This window comes from Schistocerca nitens, chromosome 1 (assembly GCF_023898315.1).
Source record: "Schistocerca nitens isolate TAMUIC-IGC-003100 chromosome 1, iqSchNite1.1, whole genome shotgun sequence".
Taxonomy (NCBI): domain Eukaryota; kingdom Metazoa; phylum Arthropoda; class Insecta; order Orthoptera; family Acrididae; genus Schistocerca; species Schistocerca nitens.
Window position 1 is genome coordinate 898,647,020 of NC_064614.1, and position 20,845 is coordinate 898,667,864.

The 20,845-nt window shown below is 39.7% G+C and overlaps 1 protein-coding gene across 1 annotated transcript in view; it reads left to right on the top strand.

The window, feature by feature from the left end:
* LOC126192160 (sphingomyelin phosphodiesterase 4) overlaps nt 1–20,845 on the top strand; it is a 211,558-nt gene that overhangs the window by 121,930 nt on the left and 68,783 nt on the right. Inside the window, exons 9-10 of the mRNA XM_049932584.1 lie at nt 17,483–17,701; nt 19,460–19,516. Coding sequence (XP_049788541.1) covers nt 17,483–17,701; nt 19,460–19,516 — 276 coding nt within the window. The remainder of the gene's footprint in view (nt 1–17,482; nt 17,702–19,459; nt 19,517–20,845) is intronic.

Consider the following 20,845-nt stretch of genomic DNA (forward strand, 5'->3'; position numbering starts at 1 on the left):
GTTATGATCGGGAATGTCAGTTGGACAAAATATTGTAGAGTTAATTGTATATACTACACAGGGTGCTTCACAATTCTTACAAATGTACCATTTGGATATAACATAAGTTCAGAGATTGTGATCATTTTCAGAACAAACATTAACTGAATTTCCTTTTGGTGCTGGGCAGAAAGTGATGATAATATTAAAAGGAAAACAAATCCTGATGTTCTGCAAAATTATATTTGTTTGATTTGGTCACTTTCCGGCTTTTGGCTTCTCAGTCCATCTTCAGGTGACAACTGAATGTTACAAACACAGATAAACATAGTGTGTGACTTACAAAGATATTATTTCTTCATAAGATACAGAAAAGACAGTGTTTATATGGGAAAGCATTACAATAACAACACGAATTAAAAAAGGACTTAAACAAAGTTTTTATCTGGAGATACGCTTAAAATTGATGAGAAATAAGATGAATTTACAGTTTGATTGTAGTATTCATAATGAAAACTTAATTTAACAAAGTGGAAATGGGAACTAAGTCCAATCATAGCCATTCTAGGCTGACATTCTGTTGTGTGTTGATTTCCAGTAGGGTCATCTCTGCTTTTCTTGACAAATGTGAAACTTAATATTCTATGACACTTGAATGGCTTTCTGCTAAAAGATGATCAGCAGCTGGTGAACCTTTCTTCTGCGATCGCCAACTTCTCTCATGTTCATGTAGCCTGATTGCCATAGCTCTGCCTGACTGACCAGTAAACGTTCCCACTACTTGCAAGTGATTTTACATACACCACAGTGCGCTAAGAGTTGCAATTTGTCTTTACTACTGAATAAAAAATTTGATATGTTATCAATATTCTGTAACTGTGAGACTTTAACTTTTTTGCAAGGTTGTCAGAAATTTTGCCGGAATATGGAATTTTGCAAGATCCATAGCCACTGAGTGACTGGTGTTGGCCAGCATTCAGAAGTGGTGTAATTTTATTCATTTTCTTTTTCTGTAGCATATTGTCAATCAAGGCAGAAGTTGGAAGCAATTTGTTTGATGGTTTGTAGTTCTGTTTGAAAAGCTGATTTGGTAATGCAACAGATATGATGTGATGCATCATTGAATAGAAAGCTACATGTTTGTGGCTGTGAGGATGCTGGGAGCTTGCAGTAAGTACCATATCAGAAGCTATGTTTTTCTGTAAATGTTAAATATGTGTTTTCTTTTACTATTATCTATATTATGGCCAGACATATTTATAGAACAACTTACCAGCTCCACTGTAAACTGAATTTTCTGGTGTTTTGAGTTTAAATGCTGTATTAATGTATTTAATTTCTAAAGGTATTTTCACTGACAGTTTGAACAAATTTTCTTACAGAAAGAACAATTGAATTGGATATTTTGATGATGTGCTGTGTTTGTAAGCTGGCACCACTAGACAGTTAGACACATTAGTGCAGCATTTAAACTCTAACATAAGAAAATTCAGCTTACAGTGGTGCTGTTCTATAAATTTCTTGGACCATAATATAAACATCAGTTAGAGAAAACACAAATTTAGCATTTACAGAAAAGCATAGCTACTGATAAAATAATCCCTGTGTGTTCCCAGCATCCACAAAATATGCAGTTTTCCATTTGGTGGTGCATCACCTCATATCTGGTCCAGTATCAAGATCAACATTCCAAATAGAACTACAAACCATCAAACAAATTGCTTCCAGCAATGGTTATAGTTCTGCCATAATTGATAATATGCCACGAAAAATGAAAATGAATAAAATTAAACTACTTCAGTATGCTGACCAACAACAATCACTCAATAGTTACAAATCTTGGTGCAAATTTCCATATATTTGCAGCATTTCAGACAATCTTATAAAAGTTTGAAGTCTCACATTACAGACCTACATTTTAATACCAATAACATGTCAAAACTTTTTTAATCAATGGTAAAGACAAATTGCAACCCTTGGCACAGAGTGGTTTATATAAAATCACTTGCAAGCAGTATGAAAAAGTGTATTACGTTCAGTCAGGCAAAGCTGTGGTCGTTAGGCTACATGAATATGAGAGAAGCTGACTATTGCAGAAGAAAGAACCAACCTGTACTGATCATCTTTTAGCAGAAAACTAGTCATATGATGTATAATGTGAAGTTTTACATTATGTCAAGAAAAGCAGAAAGATGACCCCATTGGAATCAACATGCACGACACGGAATACCAGGCTCGTATTAAATGATTGGACTCAGTTTCCCCTTTGTTAAATAAAGTTTTCGTTATAAATACTATATTCAAACTGTAAATTCATATTATTTCTCATTGTTTGTTAAATGTATCTCCAGGTAAAAACTTTTTAACCTCCTCTTTTTTTAGTTAATGTAATTATTGCAATGTTTTCCTGTGTAAACACTTTGTCATTTTGTATCTTCTGTACAAATAATATCTGTGTAAGCCACACATCATATTTATCTGTATCTGTGTTTGCGACATTCAGTTGTTGTCTGAAGATGAACTGAGAAGCCGAAAGTCAGTTCGTGAACAAATCAAATGAATATAATTTTGCTGAACATTAGGAACTGTTTTCCTTTTTAATAACACCACATACAATTTCATCTGATTAAAATAAGGAGTGGAAGAAACAGGTACATTTGTAACTGGAGAGTTGGCTGTGGTGCTCCACAGATGTTCGGCAATCTTGGTTTTGAGGAGGACATCCTTCATCGTGCAGAAAACAACCTGACAATAAGTACACAAAACATTGCCATGCCATGGGCTCCTGTAAGGAATCCAGGTCATTGAACTGTCACCACTGTGTGCATACTGTGAAGAACAAGATTTCAAAGTGACCCAATCTTCAAACATGATTTACACCCAAACAGTAGATTTCCAGGCATGGATTCCTTCTCAGAACTGTATTTACTCATATTCAGTTCCCCTTCTAACTCCTAGAAGCCTGTAATAGTGGTTGTGAAAGAATCTGTATTTGGTTACATGCTGGCCATTTACAAGTTTGTAATTCATTGCTTATTCAAGAATTCCTCCATGATATTCAAGGATTGTTCTGGAGAAACAAGTTTAGTCTATCTGAAAATATCTCTGTTATCTGTCAGGCATTATATTTCCATTAGCAAATTATCAAAAGAGTTTTGTAGTTATGTGTTTCACTCATACCACTGCCAAACTTAGATTCATTACAGTGAAGAGGAGATAATATTTCCTTCTAGTATTTTATGTAGAATATTTCTGTGTTATTCTCAAACTGCTAGCTATACCTAAATGTTTTAGCAGTTCTTTATATGTGTTTTTTCCCCCCCAACTTTAAGTATTCAGTAGTGTATACAAGACTGTCTGTGTCCTCTGTCTCAGGCTTGTGCTGAAACCTGCATCTCATAACAATTTCTCCATTAACCAAAATTGAAATAATCAAGAAATCTTTGATATTTTAACATTTAAAAATTTTATTATGTCACCATGAACGTGTATATAGCTTCCTCAGTGGAACAGCCGATTTGAATAAACATGATGAACAAATGAAATCCAAACTGTGACGTACTGAACATCCAATAGTCATACATAATGATCACAGAGAGCATAAACTTCTCAAGTATTTTGTGAAATTATCTAAATACTGAACTAGCTGCTAGTTATTGCTGTATATGGAGTTATCAGTCTTGTAAAGTGTCTCCAACAGTGATGTATTTTAATTTGTTTGGAAAAATAATCTAAATTAATAATTTTTTACCAATGTGAATGAGAACATTACCTGTTATAGAGCCACAACTTAGTTATGTCTTAATGGAGGTATCAGTTCCATATAAACATTTATTTGTGAAAGCCATAATGATTTTCCTTATTTTAGGTAGAGCAGTGTGTGAAATTTTCATTCACGCAATTTCCTCTGCATTGCTGCAGCAGTACACTGTTTCTCTTTCTCTTCTCAATTTCTAGAACCAACTTTTTCACCTGCTATTAAAAAGTAATTATTAAAAAATTCTGCAGCTCAAATATATTTATAACACTTACATTCTTCTTAATGTAAATAGTTTCATCCTCAATCATTTCCTTCCTTGTCCCTCTTTCTCTTTCAGCAATATTCTACAACAATTTAATTTTTGTACACATGTGTGACCAATTAATTATGGGACCAAAGATGCTGCTGTTGTTGGTTATATTGTTTATTACTGTAGATCTATTTCACCATGATTGGCGTCTTCAGGTCATGTGTGAAAAGTACATAGTCTGGCATGATATTTCAAATTTTTAAGTAGATAGTATAACATATTTTCAAATTATGGTCTGCTACATACATCAGGTGGTCTTGATAGCCATATGAAATTGATGTCTCAGGTGCTGTCACACTATTGTATAAGTTTGCTTCTTTGATGTTGTTGGAGCTATAATAGATGTTACACTTCTGTTGGAGCAGTTATTTGTGTAGCTGTCGAATTATGATACTTTATTTCATAATGATGTTTTGTGGCAGCATAGACAGTTCATTCAGCAATGTTATGTGCTTACAGGCCATTTGCTTGGTCATACCTGTGTTTGTACTCACTATATCATATCGCTTACATGATTTGTGTTTATGTAATTTAATCCTATTGTTTTTTTATAACTTGATTATGCCAAATAGGGTTGAGACAAGGCTTACAGTGTTGTTTTCTTAGACATATGATTTCCAATGGTTACTTCTAATTTCATGGTAAAATGATCAGTGGATATGTTTGTAGATTTTGTTTTTCTACTTGTCTCTTGTTTGGAAGGATAATTTCAATAAAATTTCATGTGTGTGAATATACACTCCTGGAAATGGAAAAAAGAACACATTGACACTGGTGTGTCAGACCCACCATACTTGCTCCGGACACTGCGAGAGGGCTGTACAAGCAATGATCACACGCACGGCACAGCGGACACACCAGGAACCGCGGTGTTGGCCGTCGAATGGCGCTAGCTGCGCAGCATTTGTGCACCGCCGCCGTCAGTGTCAGCCAGTTTGCCGTGGCATACGGAGCTCCATCGCAGTCTTTAACACTGGTAGCATGCCGCGACAGCGTGGACGTGAACCGTATGTGCAGTTGACGGACTTTGAGTGAGGGCGTATAGTGGGCATGCGGGAGGCCGGGTGGACGTACCGCCGAATTGCTCAACACGTGGGGCGTGAGGTCTCCACAGTACATCGATGTTGTCGCCAGTGGTCGGCGGAAGGTGCACGTGCCCGTCGACCTGGGACCGGACCGCAGCGACGCACGGATGCACGCCAAGACCATAGGATCCTATGCAGTGCCATAGGGGACCGCACCGCCACTTCCCAGCAAATTAGGGACACTGTTGCTCCTGGGGTATCGGCGAGGACCATTCGCAACCGTCTCCATGAAGCTGGGCTACGGTCCCGCACACCGTTAGGCCGTCTTCCGCTCACGCCCCAACATCGTGCAGCCCGCCTCCAGTGGTGTCGCAACAGGTGTGAATGGAGGGACGAATGGAGACGTGTCGTCTTCAGCGATGAGAGTCGCTTCTGCCTTGGTGCCAATGATGGTCGTATGCGTGTTTGGCGCCGTGCAGGTGAGCGCCACAGTCAGGACTGCATACGACCAAGGCACACAGGGCCAACACCCGGCATCATGGTGTGGGGAGCGATCTCCTACACTGGCCGTACACCACTGGTGATCGTCGAGGGGACACTGAATAGTGCACGGTACATCCAAACCGTCATCGAACCCATCGTTCTACCATTCCTAGACCGGCAAGGGAACTTGCTGTTCCAACAGGACAATGCACGTCCGCATGTATCCCGTGCCACCCAACGTGCTCTAGAAGGTGTAAGTCAACTACCCTGGCCAGCAAGATCTCCGGATCTGTCCCCCATTGAGCATGTTTGGGACTGGATGAAGCGTCATCTCACGCGGTCTGCACGTCCAGCACGAACGCTGGTCCAACTGAGGCGCCAGGTGGAAATGGCATGGCAAGCCGTTCCACAGGACTACGTCCAGCATCTCTACGATCGTCTCCATGGGAGAATAGCAGCCTGCATTGCTGCGAAAGGTGGATATACACTGTACTAGTGCCGACATTGTGCATGCTCTGTTGCCTGTGTCTATGTGCCTGTGGTTCTGTCAGTGTGATCATGTGATGTATCTGACCCCAGGAATGTGTCAATAAAGTTTCCCCTTCCTGGGACAATGAATTCACGGTGTTCTTATTTCAATTTCCAGGAGTGTATATTTTGATTTCTTCAGGAACACTCATTTGTGGTTCGCTTTGTGGTGTGTGATATAATAATATTATGATTTGTGTGATATTATTTACCATAAAAAAGTCATTTAGTTTTTGTATATAGTCATTACATTTTAATGTGACTAAACTGTTACCTTTGTCTGACTTTGTTATTGCATTACTTGATGTTAGTTTATTATTAGTTTGGTTTAATATCATACAGTCTTTGTACTGATTTTTGTTATTGTCAGTGCTTTCTTTTTGTATCGCATTCACTGTCCTAATAACAATTTTCTTTTTGTGTTTAATTGGTAATCTAGCTGCATTAGTTCTATAGTAGCTGTAGTTGTAAGTTGTTTCCTGATAGTGTACTTAAATTTCAATTCTAGATTATATTATAAACCCTTGTCTAATAGTTTTTTAAAAATATAATCCAGAACGCAAGTTTCCGAGCACTATCAGGAAACAACTTACAGCAACAACTAAAATAGTGATTGGCAGATCGATTACCTATAAAACAACAAAACAAAATCACTTTTAGGACAACGAATGCAACAGAAAAAGAGAGCACCAATAATTACAACAACCAGTACAGAAGTTATATGCTATTATGCCAAATTAGTGATAAACTAATACCTAGTATTGCAATAACTATAAAGTCAGACAAAGGTAATAGTTTAAGCAATAGAAAATCCATTATGTAATAATGACAATATGACGTATAGGATAGAGATGGGGGATCCGCTCTTGAACTAATTCATAGAGTTGAATCTTTCAAAGGAGTGAACAATCAGTGATTCAGAAAAAAAGAACGGTAGCTCCAAACGTTTCCCACGGCAGAGAGAGAGAGAGAGAGAGAGAGAGAGAGAGAGAGAGAGAGAGAGAGACGGAGCATATCAGCAGCGCCTCTGCTGGTCAGAGCACAGTGCACGCCACACAACACAGCCAGCGCCGGCCTCTGCCCTGCTTCTACCTTGGCTGCCTGCATTGTGCAGTGCCCCATTGGATTTTGTGTTTCACATATGCCGTGCCGTCTCTGTGCGTCGTCTGCCGTGTGCAGTGTCTGGCGCAGCTTAACTTCGAATCGCACTCTGTCGGCGATCGTTTCAGTCGCACGTCCTGCCCTCTGGGCAGTTGATGCGAGCAACAGGACAGAGAGCCACCTAGCGGATAACATAGGAACTACTTGCAAAAACCTGCTCGCAAGGGAACGGACGATTTGTCTCTGAGCGGGTGAGTTCACCGCTCCCCCCACCCTCGGAACTCGCCCGCTCAACGCTCACCCCACCGTCTCGACTCTAGCCAGAGCGTTGAGCAAAGCAACTCAGGTGTCACTCTGGTCTCTGCGGTCTCAGCTCATGCAGTAATACAGCTCGCGGCTCGACCTGCTCGACTCAGCGCCTCTGCATCGGAGTTCGTCCCCACTGGATATTGTTCTTCGTAGTAATACCGCTATGTATATTACATTATTATGTTATGTATACATCAATCGTTTTTATTTTATTTTTATTTGTTTAAACTGATTAGATTAGGTTCCTGATGACTCCTCTTACCATTTCGTTTTACAGTCAAATTTATATTTTTTTTTCTTATTCTGGTACGGATTTTGCGATTTTAGGCGTCTTCGGAAGGAAACGTTCACTTTAAAAATATATGGCTTGCGATGTATTTGTATGAGGTTAATGAAATTTTAATACATTATAGCCAAATATATTGTTAATGTAAATCTCAAGTTACAACATTTTCCGATCACCCAAAAAACCACGATAGTGCAAAATAAATCAATAATCAAAAACTTTGTCATATCTTGGAAATTTCAATAAACAATACAAAATTCTTACTCATTATCTGTGTTACTTCAAAATAGGATCAAATAAGATCAAAATACAGGTATAGTACTGGAATAAACCAAGTTTAAAGGGCAATGTGCCTTCCATTTATTTTCTATTGTAAATGAGTGGTGAGTCATGAAAAAGACCTAATTCATTTCAGGGAGTGAACAGTTCTGATCCAATCTCTGAAAAGAACAGTTTTGCCCATCTCTAGTATAGGACAGAGATGGTAGTTGTGTGTGTGTGTGTGTGTGTGTGTGTGTGTGTGTGTGTGTTTTAGAAGAAGGCCTTCAGAGTGAAAGCTTACATGCTTTATCTTTTTGTTGTGACTCTTTGCGACTCAACATTTCCGCCATCTTTTTCATAATATTGTCAAATGTAATTGTTGATAATACTAAAACAAATTACTATCTACAAGAAGTAAATTACTTTTTCACAGAAAATAACATTGTAGAAATCACTAGAGATCCCACAAACAAATATGCTGCACAAAGTAAGTCATCAAACAGTGTTATACTATTCTGTCCGACTTCAAAGAAAGAGAATGTTTGGTGATAAATCCTAGAGTACTTAAATTATGTAGACATCTGAAAATTCATAATACATCTGTCTCTATCCATCCAGTTGTCAACAACATTCTAAGGAAACACACTAACATAAAATTTTGCTTACCAGACATGACACAATTTTTGAACCATGTATTCAGATCCAGGTATATGTAAAATTCAATGTAAAGTACGTGATAAATTCTATATGGGTCAAACTGGGCATAATTTCAACATTCAATACCGAGAACACATTACAGAAAGCAGCTGTAACCCATCAACTTTCTTCCATCACTTAAAAGTAAACATTGGAAAGCATATGTCTAACTTTCACTGCTACAGATGAGCTCTTTGCATTCCATGCAGAGGCTGCTTTTGTTATGGCTGCACTGCTTGCCAGATGCTGACACCTATGGTGGGAGGTGGTGTTCTGGCCAATATGAAATATTTAACAGATTTTTTGGAAACTATTAAGTGAAAAAAATTGTTTTTTGGAAATCTTAGTCTGATATCTTCACTTGATAAAGGACTGGATATTTTTCTTTTTCTTCCGTATCCATCATACTTACTGTGCTGCATCAAATTAAGTAAAACATTGCATGAAATTTTAGCGTGTTCCAGAGATTAAAATGTTTTGCGTAAACTCTGAGTATGGTTGATTTTAGCTCATGCATTGCAGTAAATCAAATGTAGATAAGGTATCAAAATTTTATTTAAAATTGAGAGCAAAACAATAGTCATTTTGTTCTAATGAGATGTGCCCAGTTCTGTCCATGCAACTTCCTGGCTGTTATGAAATAATTAGTATCTGGTAAAGTTTCATATCTTCAGTTGATAAAGTACTGAATTTCCTTTTATTAACCGTCATAGGTACTGTGTTGCATCAAATTAAGTAAAACATTATGCAAAATTTTAAAGATTTTGCAGAGGTAAATGCACATTGCGTAAATTTTCCATGTTGTTGATTTTAGCTCATACATTCCAGTGAAATGAAAATTTTATAAGATATCGAACTTTTATTTAAAACTGAGAGCAGAAGGCTATCTCAGTTCGTTTATGAGTTATTGTGTTTTATATCTGAAGGACAGTTGCACCCTTTGCACCTATTAATGTTCTTGTGCATCGCAATTCATGTGATCGTAACAATCGTCTTATCTCATAAACGATTCAAGATACAAAGATATGGTAGTAAATCATCTGCAGCAGTGAGAGGTCAACGGCTCAGAACGCATTCAGATGTAGCACTGTAGGAAAATCCAGGTGACACACATACAAGTCCATGACGCCTGGGGAACAATGTAGCCGGATGTGTATACGTGCCCATAGCAGTGAAAGGGTTAAGAAAACAACATTGAGAAATTGTCACAAACATCATGCACCGCACCACTATCTGGCATAACCAATTCCATAGCGAAAAGTAGGATAAAGTCACACATGGGAGTAGAATCACATAAACGCGAATCATACAAGCAATATAATATAGCTGGTAAGAACAAAGATATGACCTACAGAATACTATGGAAGCGAGGAGCCTGTAACCATGTAACATCACTGACTCAACTGTCAATACAGCTGTCACAAAATGGCATTATGAAATAAACTTTCATAATTCAACAACTACACAAGTAACTGCTCCAACAAAAGTTTAACATTCACTGTAGCTCTAGCAGCATCAAAGTAGCAAACTTACACAATAATGTGACAGCAACTGAGACATTAATGTCACATGGAAATCAAGACAATGTGATGTACATAGCGAACCATAATTCTACAATATGGTAAATTATCTACTTAAAAATTTGAAATACTGTCCCAAATCATGTACCTTTTGAAGATAACCTGAATATGACAACCACTCCAAAATAGCCCTATAGCAATAAACAACATAATAAAACACAGCAAAGTCTTTGGTCTGATAATACAATATACAATATGATTTTACTGCCTTGTCCGTCAATTTCTAAAAATTTTACAGCACTGTTTATAATTTGCAAAGCTGACCCAAAGAGGTCACCTTGCATAACTACAGACAGCGCAACAAGTGCTGCACCATGTACAAAACAGCCGTATATAATGTGGTGTGCCAGGCCTTCCACAGACTAACGTTTACATGAAAAATGTTTTGCTCAGGTGTTGGACTGTGCTTTAATATATGCTATGGTTCAGTGTGACTGTACAGATTCCTACTTCATTCAGTGTCTTTGTGTATCCCTTCACATGGAAACAGAACAAAAGTTGGTTGGTGGTAATTTTGATATTAAGTTTGTACATTTTGGTGATGATTGCAATATTCTACTCTGCGTGTTTCGTTTCTAAATTCGCTATGGCCAATATGTTTGCAGAAGAAATTCTTCAATCTCTTGTTGAACAGCAACAAGCTCTCACCAGTCAGAAGCATAATGCCGCTGTGGCACCAAACAGTTCGTCAGCATTGTTGATGTGCCAGGGTTCATCGAGAAGATTGGGTTGCATATGAAAAACTCCTTCGGCAATATTTTCTAGTCACTAACTCCAAGGTGTGTAAGGCTTTGTTTCTGTCATGGGTTTCTTCTCATGTTTATCACATTTTGTGTCAGATAGTTCCTCTTAGAAACCTGCAAGTCTCTCTTTTGATGAAATGTGTCAGTTGCTCTCTAATTATCCTTGCAAACTTAGTCATGTTATTGCTGCTCATGTTGAGTTCTACCTTTGTCAAAAGTAGCTGCAACAGTCATACAGAGCTTGGGCAGCAAAAGTTCGTGTGCTTTGGTGTCATTCCATTTGTTACTGAAACTCACTGGGACTCATATGCTGATTCAGTGGTTCCCAATGCTGTAATATGCATGGCTCCCGATAGCGAAGATCTTGAATGTGTTTTACCATGTCTCTCACAGAAGCTTTGAACTTTGCCCAGACCTTTGAAGTATAGGCAACAGGAAATCAGATAGAAGCTTGATGTCAGGTAGCTGCCAGTGCTGCTTCTCCTCCTAAGCGGCTTTCGTGCAACCACAGTCTCCATGCCACATGGGGTAGTGTTGTGCTAAGCAACAATAGCAGTCAGCATCACAACAGTGGCCACATGCTCTCTCCAGTCTTGCCGTTATTGTTTTGTTCAACATGAGCAGGCCACATGGACGACAGGCAACCATCATATCACCAGCATTGTCCCCGTTTCTCGTCAGTTAGTGAGTTACAAGAAACAACAAATTCTCATATTGGGAACATTTCCTACTCCTGTAGTGTATAAAGCAGTTGTGCAGGCTTGACCTTGTTAGTAATGTATGATGCCAACACTGAAAACTTATTTGGGTTAGATGCCTTCAGAATTTTTGGATTCTCTATTCCTGATCAAGTGCTTCTGGTATCATATCAAGTTCCATACCAACAGGTATGCTTGGAATATTCCTCCCTGTTTTTCAGAAGGTGTAGGGTGTGCTGCTGATAATAAGGCTCACACCATAATGAAACTGACAGCGGGCTCCAGTTTTATTTTCCTGCCCACCCAATCCCAATAGCTTTACGGCGAGTTAGTCAAATTAGAACTAGATAAACTTATGTCTTTGGTGTTATCATGCCTGTCTATTCTAGTGAATGGTATACTCCATTGGTTATTGTCGCAAAACCTAATGGCAATCTTCTGCTCTGAGATGATTTTAAAAAGTCTGTCGATTCACAGTCTATTATTGATACCCATCCGTTATCCCTTCGGGATGGACTCTTAGCACACCTTTCAAGGGACCAATGTTGTTGTTGTTGTCGTCCCTCCAACACTAAACTGGTGATCCCTTGATGCCTCAGAACGGGCCATACCACTGATCCCTTCTTCTAGTCAACCAATATTTTTCCAAAATGGACTTGTCGGAAGCCTACTTGCAATGTCTCTGGATGATGATTCCAAACATAACCTTACAATGAAAACTCCCTTCTGGTTACATCAATACCAGCACATGTCACTTAGAATGACTAGTGCCCCTACCACTTTCCAGCAGTTTTTGGAGCAACTCACAGCATCCGTGCTGAAATGCATTAACTAACGGGATGACATTGTGCCCTCAGGTTCCTCAACAGATGAACGTTGGTTGAACCTTTGTTGCTTGTTCACAGTGCTGCAGGCTGCTGTTCTGAAAAGCAACTCAGACAAATTACGGTTTATTCAGCCGTCTATTGTCTGTCTCACTTTGAAGTCTTGCACTCGGGCGTCATACATTTATGCCAAAGTTTCGATGCCATTATGGTGTCGCCACATCCTACCAATGTCATAGAGTTGCAGGCCTTTCTTGAGAAGATTCCTTACCTCAATAAATTTTGTCCTGGTGCAGCCACAGTGGCTCGGCTGCTTCATATTCTCTTATGTAAATGTGTTCTTTTTTCTGTGGTTGCCTGCTTATAAGTGTGCTTCTATCTTATTGATGTCAAAATTATACTCGGCACCTTGTTTAGTTACTTTCCAACCAGGCAACATCTTGTTTTAGCCACTGACAGCTCATAGTATGATCTTGGAGCCATACTCTTGCTCAAATATGTAGACAGTTCTGTATGTCCTATTGCGTATGCTTCCAAAATTCTGAATCAGGTGCAGCAGTGCTACTCACTGATAGAAAAGAAGCGCTTGTTATTGTGTATGCATTCAAAAAAAGTCTTGTCTTCCTACATGCTTCTAAATTTCATTTGATTACTCATCATAAACCTCTATCTTCTCTTTTCCACCCTTCGGCATCTTTATCAGGCAAAGTGGCCCATCGCCTGCAACTCTGGACTCTCTCTTATTCTTCTTCTTCTTCTTCTTCTTCTTCTTGACCCACTGCACAACACACTACTGCAGGTGCTCTCTGTCAGTTGGCACTGATACAGCATTTAATCAGGATGAACTGTTGTGTTTCCATTCAGACACCAAAGCCCAAAATACTGTGGATGGTTTTCCCATTACCAGTGCTCAGCTTTTGGTGGCTGTTGTGGAGGGTCCTGTCTTACTTCAGGTTGGGTAATTTGCCCACCACAGCTGGGTGGGTAAACCACTGGTCTGAGCATTGTGCCCTTGTGTAATTATTACCTTTTCCACCACCACCACCACCACCACCACCTCTCATTCCTCAGCACTTGATGGTGTGTTACTGTTGGCTACTGAGGATTCAGTAAAACCTTTTTGATGACTAATACTATTTGTGAACACTTAGTTTTCCTTGTACCTCTGCTGTATGCTTATTAATTTAAACCATTAACTTTTGTTATTTGTTTGTTTGCACTACTTAACAGTCACTATGTTTACACGTGACACATCTTCCAGAAGACGAAAGTTGAATTTTGGAAACCTTTCATCACTGTCATGTTTACATGTTTTGAGGCCTGAAATGGATTTGGTAGCCCAGTCAGATATGGCATCTGGAAATCAGCTGTTCCAGTTTCAAGTTTAGTGGGCGCAATCACTATTTCTTTCAATTAAATGTTAGTAGTAGACTGCTTCATGCACAGTGTAATATATATACTTCTCCTTCACGGTGCAATGAGTCACTCCATCTATATTAGTTGAAATTTTTTAAAACAAATAGTAATCTGCCAGACCAACCACATTTCAAAAATGATTGTGCGTTTACAAGGTAGTGAAAATCAGTTGTGGAAGTGGAAAACTGGCAGTAAGAAGTGGATTTCCAGAATATATTTCGGAGTGTTTACATGACCAACTAAAAGCGGTACAGGAAAGTTGGTTTATGAAATCCAGTTTTGGGAGGCCATGTAAATATAGTGAATGATGATGCCATCACCTAACTACATCATATGTCCTGTGCTCTGAATATCTGTTGTTATTGTCTGGCGAGATCACATGAAGTCAGCTGTAATTGGCTGTCAAAAGAGCATTGCAGTCTCGATTTCAGTTCTTCCGAAGCTGATGTGGTGCGTTTGGTGGAATCTGTGTTTTTACTTTCAAAATATGAAAATATGCAGTGTAAATATTGCCACTTATCAAAGATCTGTACAAAATGTGGTTTTTCTTTTTACTGGCTTTTGTTTTCTAAAGTGCTGGTAAGTTCTTTGCTGGTGTAAAAAACACCTTCACTACATAAAGGATTGATAAGTGTATCAACACTAAACAAGGAAAAAGTGAATTTTCGCCTGGGAAAAGGTGATTATTTAACCAGGAAATAAGGGAAAACCCCAGAAATTCTTTTCTTGTCTGTTTATACACCCTGTAACTGCTTTTGGATTGTAGAGGTTGATGCTTTCTCAAAATTTCCTTATGTGGTTCTGTGACCATCCATGCCCTTGACAGCTACTGTTACACCCCTACAGAGATTTTTTCCATAGAAACATTCCCATATATGCTATTAACTGACAATGCGTGTTAGCTCCTCTCCCTTTCATCTCCTATCCAGTCGAGGGGTAGAGCCACAGACCCCTACATTCAAGACTCAGATGAAAAAACATGTCACTCAATCCTGTCCTGAGGAAGCCGTTGATACATTCTTGAGTTCATATAGGTTCACTCCCATCAGCAACCTTAGCCCACCCTGTACAGTGCTCCACATGCTCTGGCTGACACCTGACCACCTGCCTCAGAGAGTTTCCATCTGTGCTTCACATCTGGGTCCGAGCGTTTAGCATGCACCAAATGTGGATACCAGCAGTTGTACACTGTGCACGCCTCCGATACTTTGATGTCAAGACACTAAGATCAGATCCACCGATGCGTGACTGACCACACATCAGAGAACTCTCAGCCCCATCTGCACCACTCCTCCAGTGTGGTCGACACCCCTTCCATGTTCTGTGCTATATTTGGATGTGAAATAATTAGAGATAGAACTTGGGAAGACAGTACATCAGTAGAAATATACCTGTGACTACATAATTATGTAGATGTGACAAATAATTTTTACTTTGGCTAGAAAGTGACATTTACGACTGAAGCTATCAAACGAGGTGCATTCAAGTTCTAAGGCCTCCGATTTTTTTTCTCCGGACTGGAAAGAGACAGAAACATGCGCATGTTTTATAATGAGGCCGCATTCATTGTCAATACATCCCAGAGATGGCAGCACCGTACGGCAGATGGAATTCTACCGCCAGCGGCAAGAATGAGAACCGTTTTAAATACTTAAAATGGTGACATTTTCCTTACTTGAACAGCGTGCAATCATTCGTTTTCTGAATTTGCGTGGTGTGAAACCAATTGAAATTCATCGACAGTTGAAGGAGACATGTGGTTATGGAGTTATGGATGTGTCGAAAGTGCGTTCGTGGGTGCGACAGTTTAATGAAGGCAGAACATTGTGTCACAACAAACCGAAACAACCTCGGGCTCGCACAAGCCGGTCTGACGACATGATCGAGAAAGTGGAGAGAATTGTTTTGGGGGATCACTGAATGACTGTTGAACAGATCGCCTCCAGAGTTGGCATTTCTGTGGGTTCTGTCCACACAATCCTGCATGACGACCTGAAAATGCGAAAAGTGTCATCCAGGTGGGTGCCACGAATGCTGACGGACGACCACATGGCTGCCCGTGTGGCATGTTGCCAAGCAATGTTGACGCGCAACGACAGCATGAATGGGACTTTCTTTTCGTCGGTTGTGACAATGGATGAGACGTGGATGCCATTTTTCAATCCAGAAACAAAGCGCCAGTCAGCTCAATGGAAGCACACAGATTCACCGCCACCAAAAAAATTTCGGGTAACCGCCAGTGCTGAAAAAATGATGGTGTCCATGTTCTGGGACAGCGAGGGCATAATCCTTACCCATTGTGTTCCAAAGGGCACTACGGTAACACATAATCCTTAACCATTGTGTTCCAAAGGGCACTACGGTAACACGTGCATCCTACGAAAATGTTTTGAAGAACAAATTCCTTCCTGCACTGCAACAAAAACGTCCGGGAAGTGCTGCGCGTGTGCTGTTTCACCAAGACAACGCACCCGCACATCGAGCTAACGTTACGCAACAGTTTCTTCGTGATAACAACTTTGAAGTGATTCCTCATGCTCCCTACTCACCTGACCTGGCTCCTAGTGACTTTTGCCTTTTTCCAACAATGAAAGACACTCTCCGTGGCCGCACATTCACCAGCCGTGCTGCTATTGCCTCAGCGATTTTCCAGTGGTCAAAACAGACTCCTAAAGAAGCCTTCACCACTGCCATGGAATCATGGCGTCAGCGTTGTGAAAAATGTGTACGTCTGCAGGACGATTACGTCGAGAAGTAACGCCAGTTTCATCGATTTCGGGTGAGTAGTTAATTAGAAAAAAAAAAAATCGGAGGCCTTAGAACTTGAATGCACCTCGTACAATCAGATTCGGAATAGTGATTGTAAGAGAGTGAATCAGTTAGAAAACAGATTTTTTTAAGTGCCTTTTTGCAAACACAGAGTGGTGCAATCTCTGTTCATTGTTGCAGTCATTTCCAGTGGTAGACCATTTCTTTAGTCAGAATCGCAGTGTCAGAGCAAAAGACACCTTCCATCAGTCATGCAACGCATTATAACAAGGTTCTCATAACAGTTGGTGTAAAACCATCCAAAATGTTTAGAAGACTTGCAGTACAGTTCGGGGTCAACACACTGAGGAAGACTCATGTACTTGCATGACTCAGACTGTTTTTACAAGGATGAGGAACAGTTTTGAATGTAGTTCACCGATGTCGCCCGAGGACCAGCTTGTGATCAACACATTTTTCTATTGCATAAGTGAGGAGCCGAAGAGTAAAATCACTTGATAATGATGGATACATGAAATATTGATTAATGTTCATTGCACAGGAGTTGCAAGCTACATGGAAAATTTGCAGATGGTATAAAGTTTCTGAAATTTAATGTTATATGTGCTCAATTTTCGAATTTATTTTTTAAATAGTATTATTATTTGTGTTGTTTGTTTGTTTGTTTGTTTGTTTGTTTGTTTGTTTATTTATTTATTTATTTATTTTGAGCAGGTTAAGGCATTTGTCTTACTTGTGGGACAAAGCATTGGAACAGCTAGACTTCTCGCAAAAGAAGCTGAAGAACATGCATGTAAGAATCTAGGCTTCTTGTCTAGTTTCCGTGAGTTCTTTTCTGGATCTTCTGCTACAGCAGACATTCCCCTGGATGAGAGGAGAAAGGTTGTTGCTTATTTGGACACAAGCTTACAGCTACTCTGCTCTACATTTGAGGTGAGAAATGTTAATTAGTAATTGTTTCCTTTCCAAAAATAGGAGGAGTAAAGTTAACTACTCTTTTTATAATTGTGTGTGTGTGTTCATTTGTTTTCATTTCATAGCTCTGAGTAAGAACATTATCCAAAGCATGTACCTGCATACTACTCATTTTCTCAACTATTTTGTGAGTGGTTTCCTTTACTCCATTCATTGTCTGTGTTACATCCAGGACATTCTTGTATCTATCTTCTTTTTTTACATTCGATGTGTTTCACCTTCCTGTGTAATGCTTGATGATTTATCGAATTCAGGTAACAACTCATGGAATAGTTGAAACTCTTCAGGCATTAACAGGTACATAAACAGGACTGAAAACATTGCTACTTTTTGACCCTTACTATAGTCTCTCTCTCTCTCTCTCTCTCTCTCTCTCTCTCTCTCTCACACACACACACACACACACACACACACACACACACACACACACACCTATATGACTACTTTGCCCCAAATGACTACATTGTGCTAGCACTGCAAGTCATCTGGACTGAGGGATTGTGTCAGGAGGAATGGGCAAGGGGAGAAAGAAGGCAGGGAATGGAGAGAGTGTTGGGGAAGGGTGGGTCATAGTTGGGAGGGAGAAACAATAGGTGCATCCTGTAGCTGGTGCACTTGTACTGGCCACAGGCAAGGGGGTTGTGTGCAGTGCACCTTGATGAGGAATGGATTGGGGAGCAGATGTGAGGGAGACTGGAGAGGAGATGGGGTGGGTGCAGGATGAGTGAAATCATGGTCATAGTGCAAGGGTGGAGAGGGTTGAGGTGCAGGGACTAGTGGGGGTTGCAGATTGCGGCCAGGAGGGTTATGGGATTGAAGGATGTGTTGCAAGAACAACTCCCATCTACATAATTCAGAGAAGCAATGTGTCAAAGGGTTTTAGAGCAGGTCAAGCAAAAGAATGGGCTAGAATGTTGTGTAGATTGGGTGACCCCAGAATACCACTTTTGCAGCTGGTTCTCATGGGTGGTCAGAGGGTTAGCAGCATGTGTGTATGACACAGAAAAACTCTCTGTGTACTAAGTTTTGGGGGTAATCGCTGTCTGTGAAGGCTTTAATAAGACCTTCATCAAATGGTGCAAGGGGCTACTTGTCACTACAGATGCTCCACTCGAGGATTGCCAGCTGACGGGGGAGAGACGTTTCAGTGTGGAAGGGATGGCAGCTAGCAAAATGTGGACTCTGTTGATAATTAGTGGTCGGTTGATAATTAGTGGTCTTAATATGGACAAAGATTTGGATGGACCCATCAGAGAGCCTGAGGACAATGTCCAGCAAGATGTGCACCAGTCTGAGAAGGAAGCAGGTGGTAGAGAGGCTGTAGAGGAATAAGTATAGTGTGCCTTGCCCTTGCACCCATATCGTACAATATTATCACTGAACCCGAACCAAACAGGGGGTTTGGGTTTTTAGAAGAGTTTTCTCTACAGACAGATGCCCATGCCCGTACTGCGAATTTGTAATTTATATTCCATCAAGCCCTTTCCCAGTTCCACATTATTATTAGGTATTTTCAGTCTGCTTAAGAGTTTACTGTATAAAGACGGGACATCGTAACTAATTGTGTACAGTGCATTGGTGAAGTGTAATTGTAGGTGAAATTTTCTATATAGTTTAATGGTTAAGTCCCGAGTAACACATGCTAGATGGTTGTTAGGTATAACCTATCGTTACTGAAGATAATCATATTATTTTTGATACCTCTTTTTTCTACAGATTCCAAGGCCAGATGTCAGCACAGTTACCCCAATATCACCAATTATAACTCCTCAGGTAAATCCATTTAATCATATTTTAATTTTTTGAATGTTACTGTTTATTTCCAGAATCTATCTGTTCGTATGAATGCACTTAAATTAATAAATTGTATTTTACAACAACTAAGTTAAAAAAAGTAGTACATTAAAACAGACTTTTTGCTTAATTTGTAAAAATATTTTTCTTCTGTAAATGGACAATAAGGTTCCTCTGTTTTCCTTACATTGCCAAATGCATAAAAATCTCATAAAGATCAAAAGCTCGGGTAAGTGAAAATTCCACTAAACTTACTACAATATGTTTTAAACAATTACCTATTGTTGTTAAGTACAACTGAATTACCTGCCTCAATCCCTTGTCCACAAACTTTCGTGTCTCAGCTCCTTATTTGATACAAAACTGTGAGAAAGGTGTGAAAATCCCTCATCTATTACTGCCTCTTATTAACTTAAGACAATTCAGTTTTTGTCTGCAAGGATAGTTGATAGCCTGAGATAATTCAGCCATTCTTAACAAGCATGAACAATCCACCGATCTCCAAGACTGTAGGCACTGTTTGTTGTCTGTTGACAGTGTCACGATCCTTGAGACTGCTCATGCACCATGTGGGAATCTAAGTGTCATGGGGTTGGTATTGTCCATACTCAGCTTCCAGGCTTGACATCTCTTTGAAAGTGACAGTGTTATCACCTTGCCTCTGTCTTAGTCAGGCAGGACGAAAGTGGCTTACAATGTGGTGAAACATTTGAAAGTTCAAAACAATAATAAATCCTTACCACTGAAGAAACTGCAAAAAGGTGGCAATTTAAGGAGATGGGACCTGGATAAACTGACTAAACCAGAGGTTGTACAGAGTTTCAGGGAGAGCATAAGGGAACAATTGACAAGAATGGGGGAAAGAAATACAGTAGAAGAAGAATGGGTAGCTTTGAGGGATGAAGTAGTGAAGGCAGCAGAGGATCAAGTAGGCAAACAGACGAGGGCTAGTAGATATCCTTGGGTAACAGAAGAAATATTGAATTTAATTGATGAAAGGAGAAAATATAATAATGCAGTAAATGAAGCAGGCAAAAAGAAATACAAACGTCTTAAAAATGAGACTGCCAGGAAATGCAAAAAGGCTAAGGAGGGATGGCTAGAGGACAAATGTAAGGATGTAGAGGCTTGTCTCACTAGGGGTAAGATAGATACTGCCTACAGGAAAATTAAAGAGACCTTTGGAGAAAAGAGAACCACTTGTATGAATATCAAGAGCTTTGATGGAAACCCAGTTCTAAGCAAAGAAGGGAAAGCAGAAAGGTGGAAGGAGTATATAGAGGGTCTATACAAGGGCGATGTACTTGA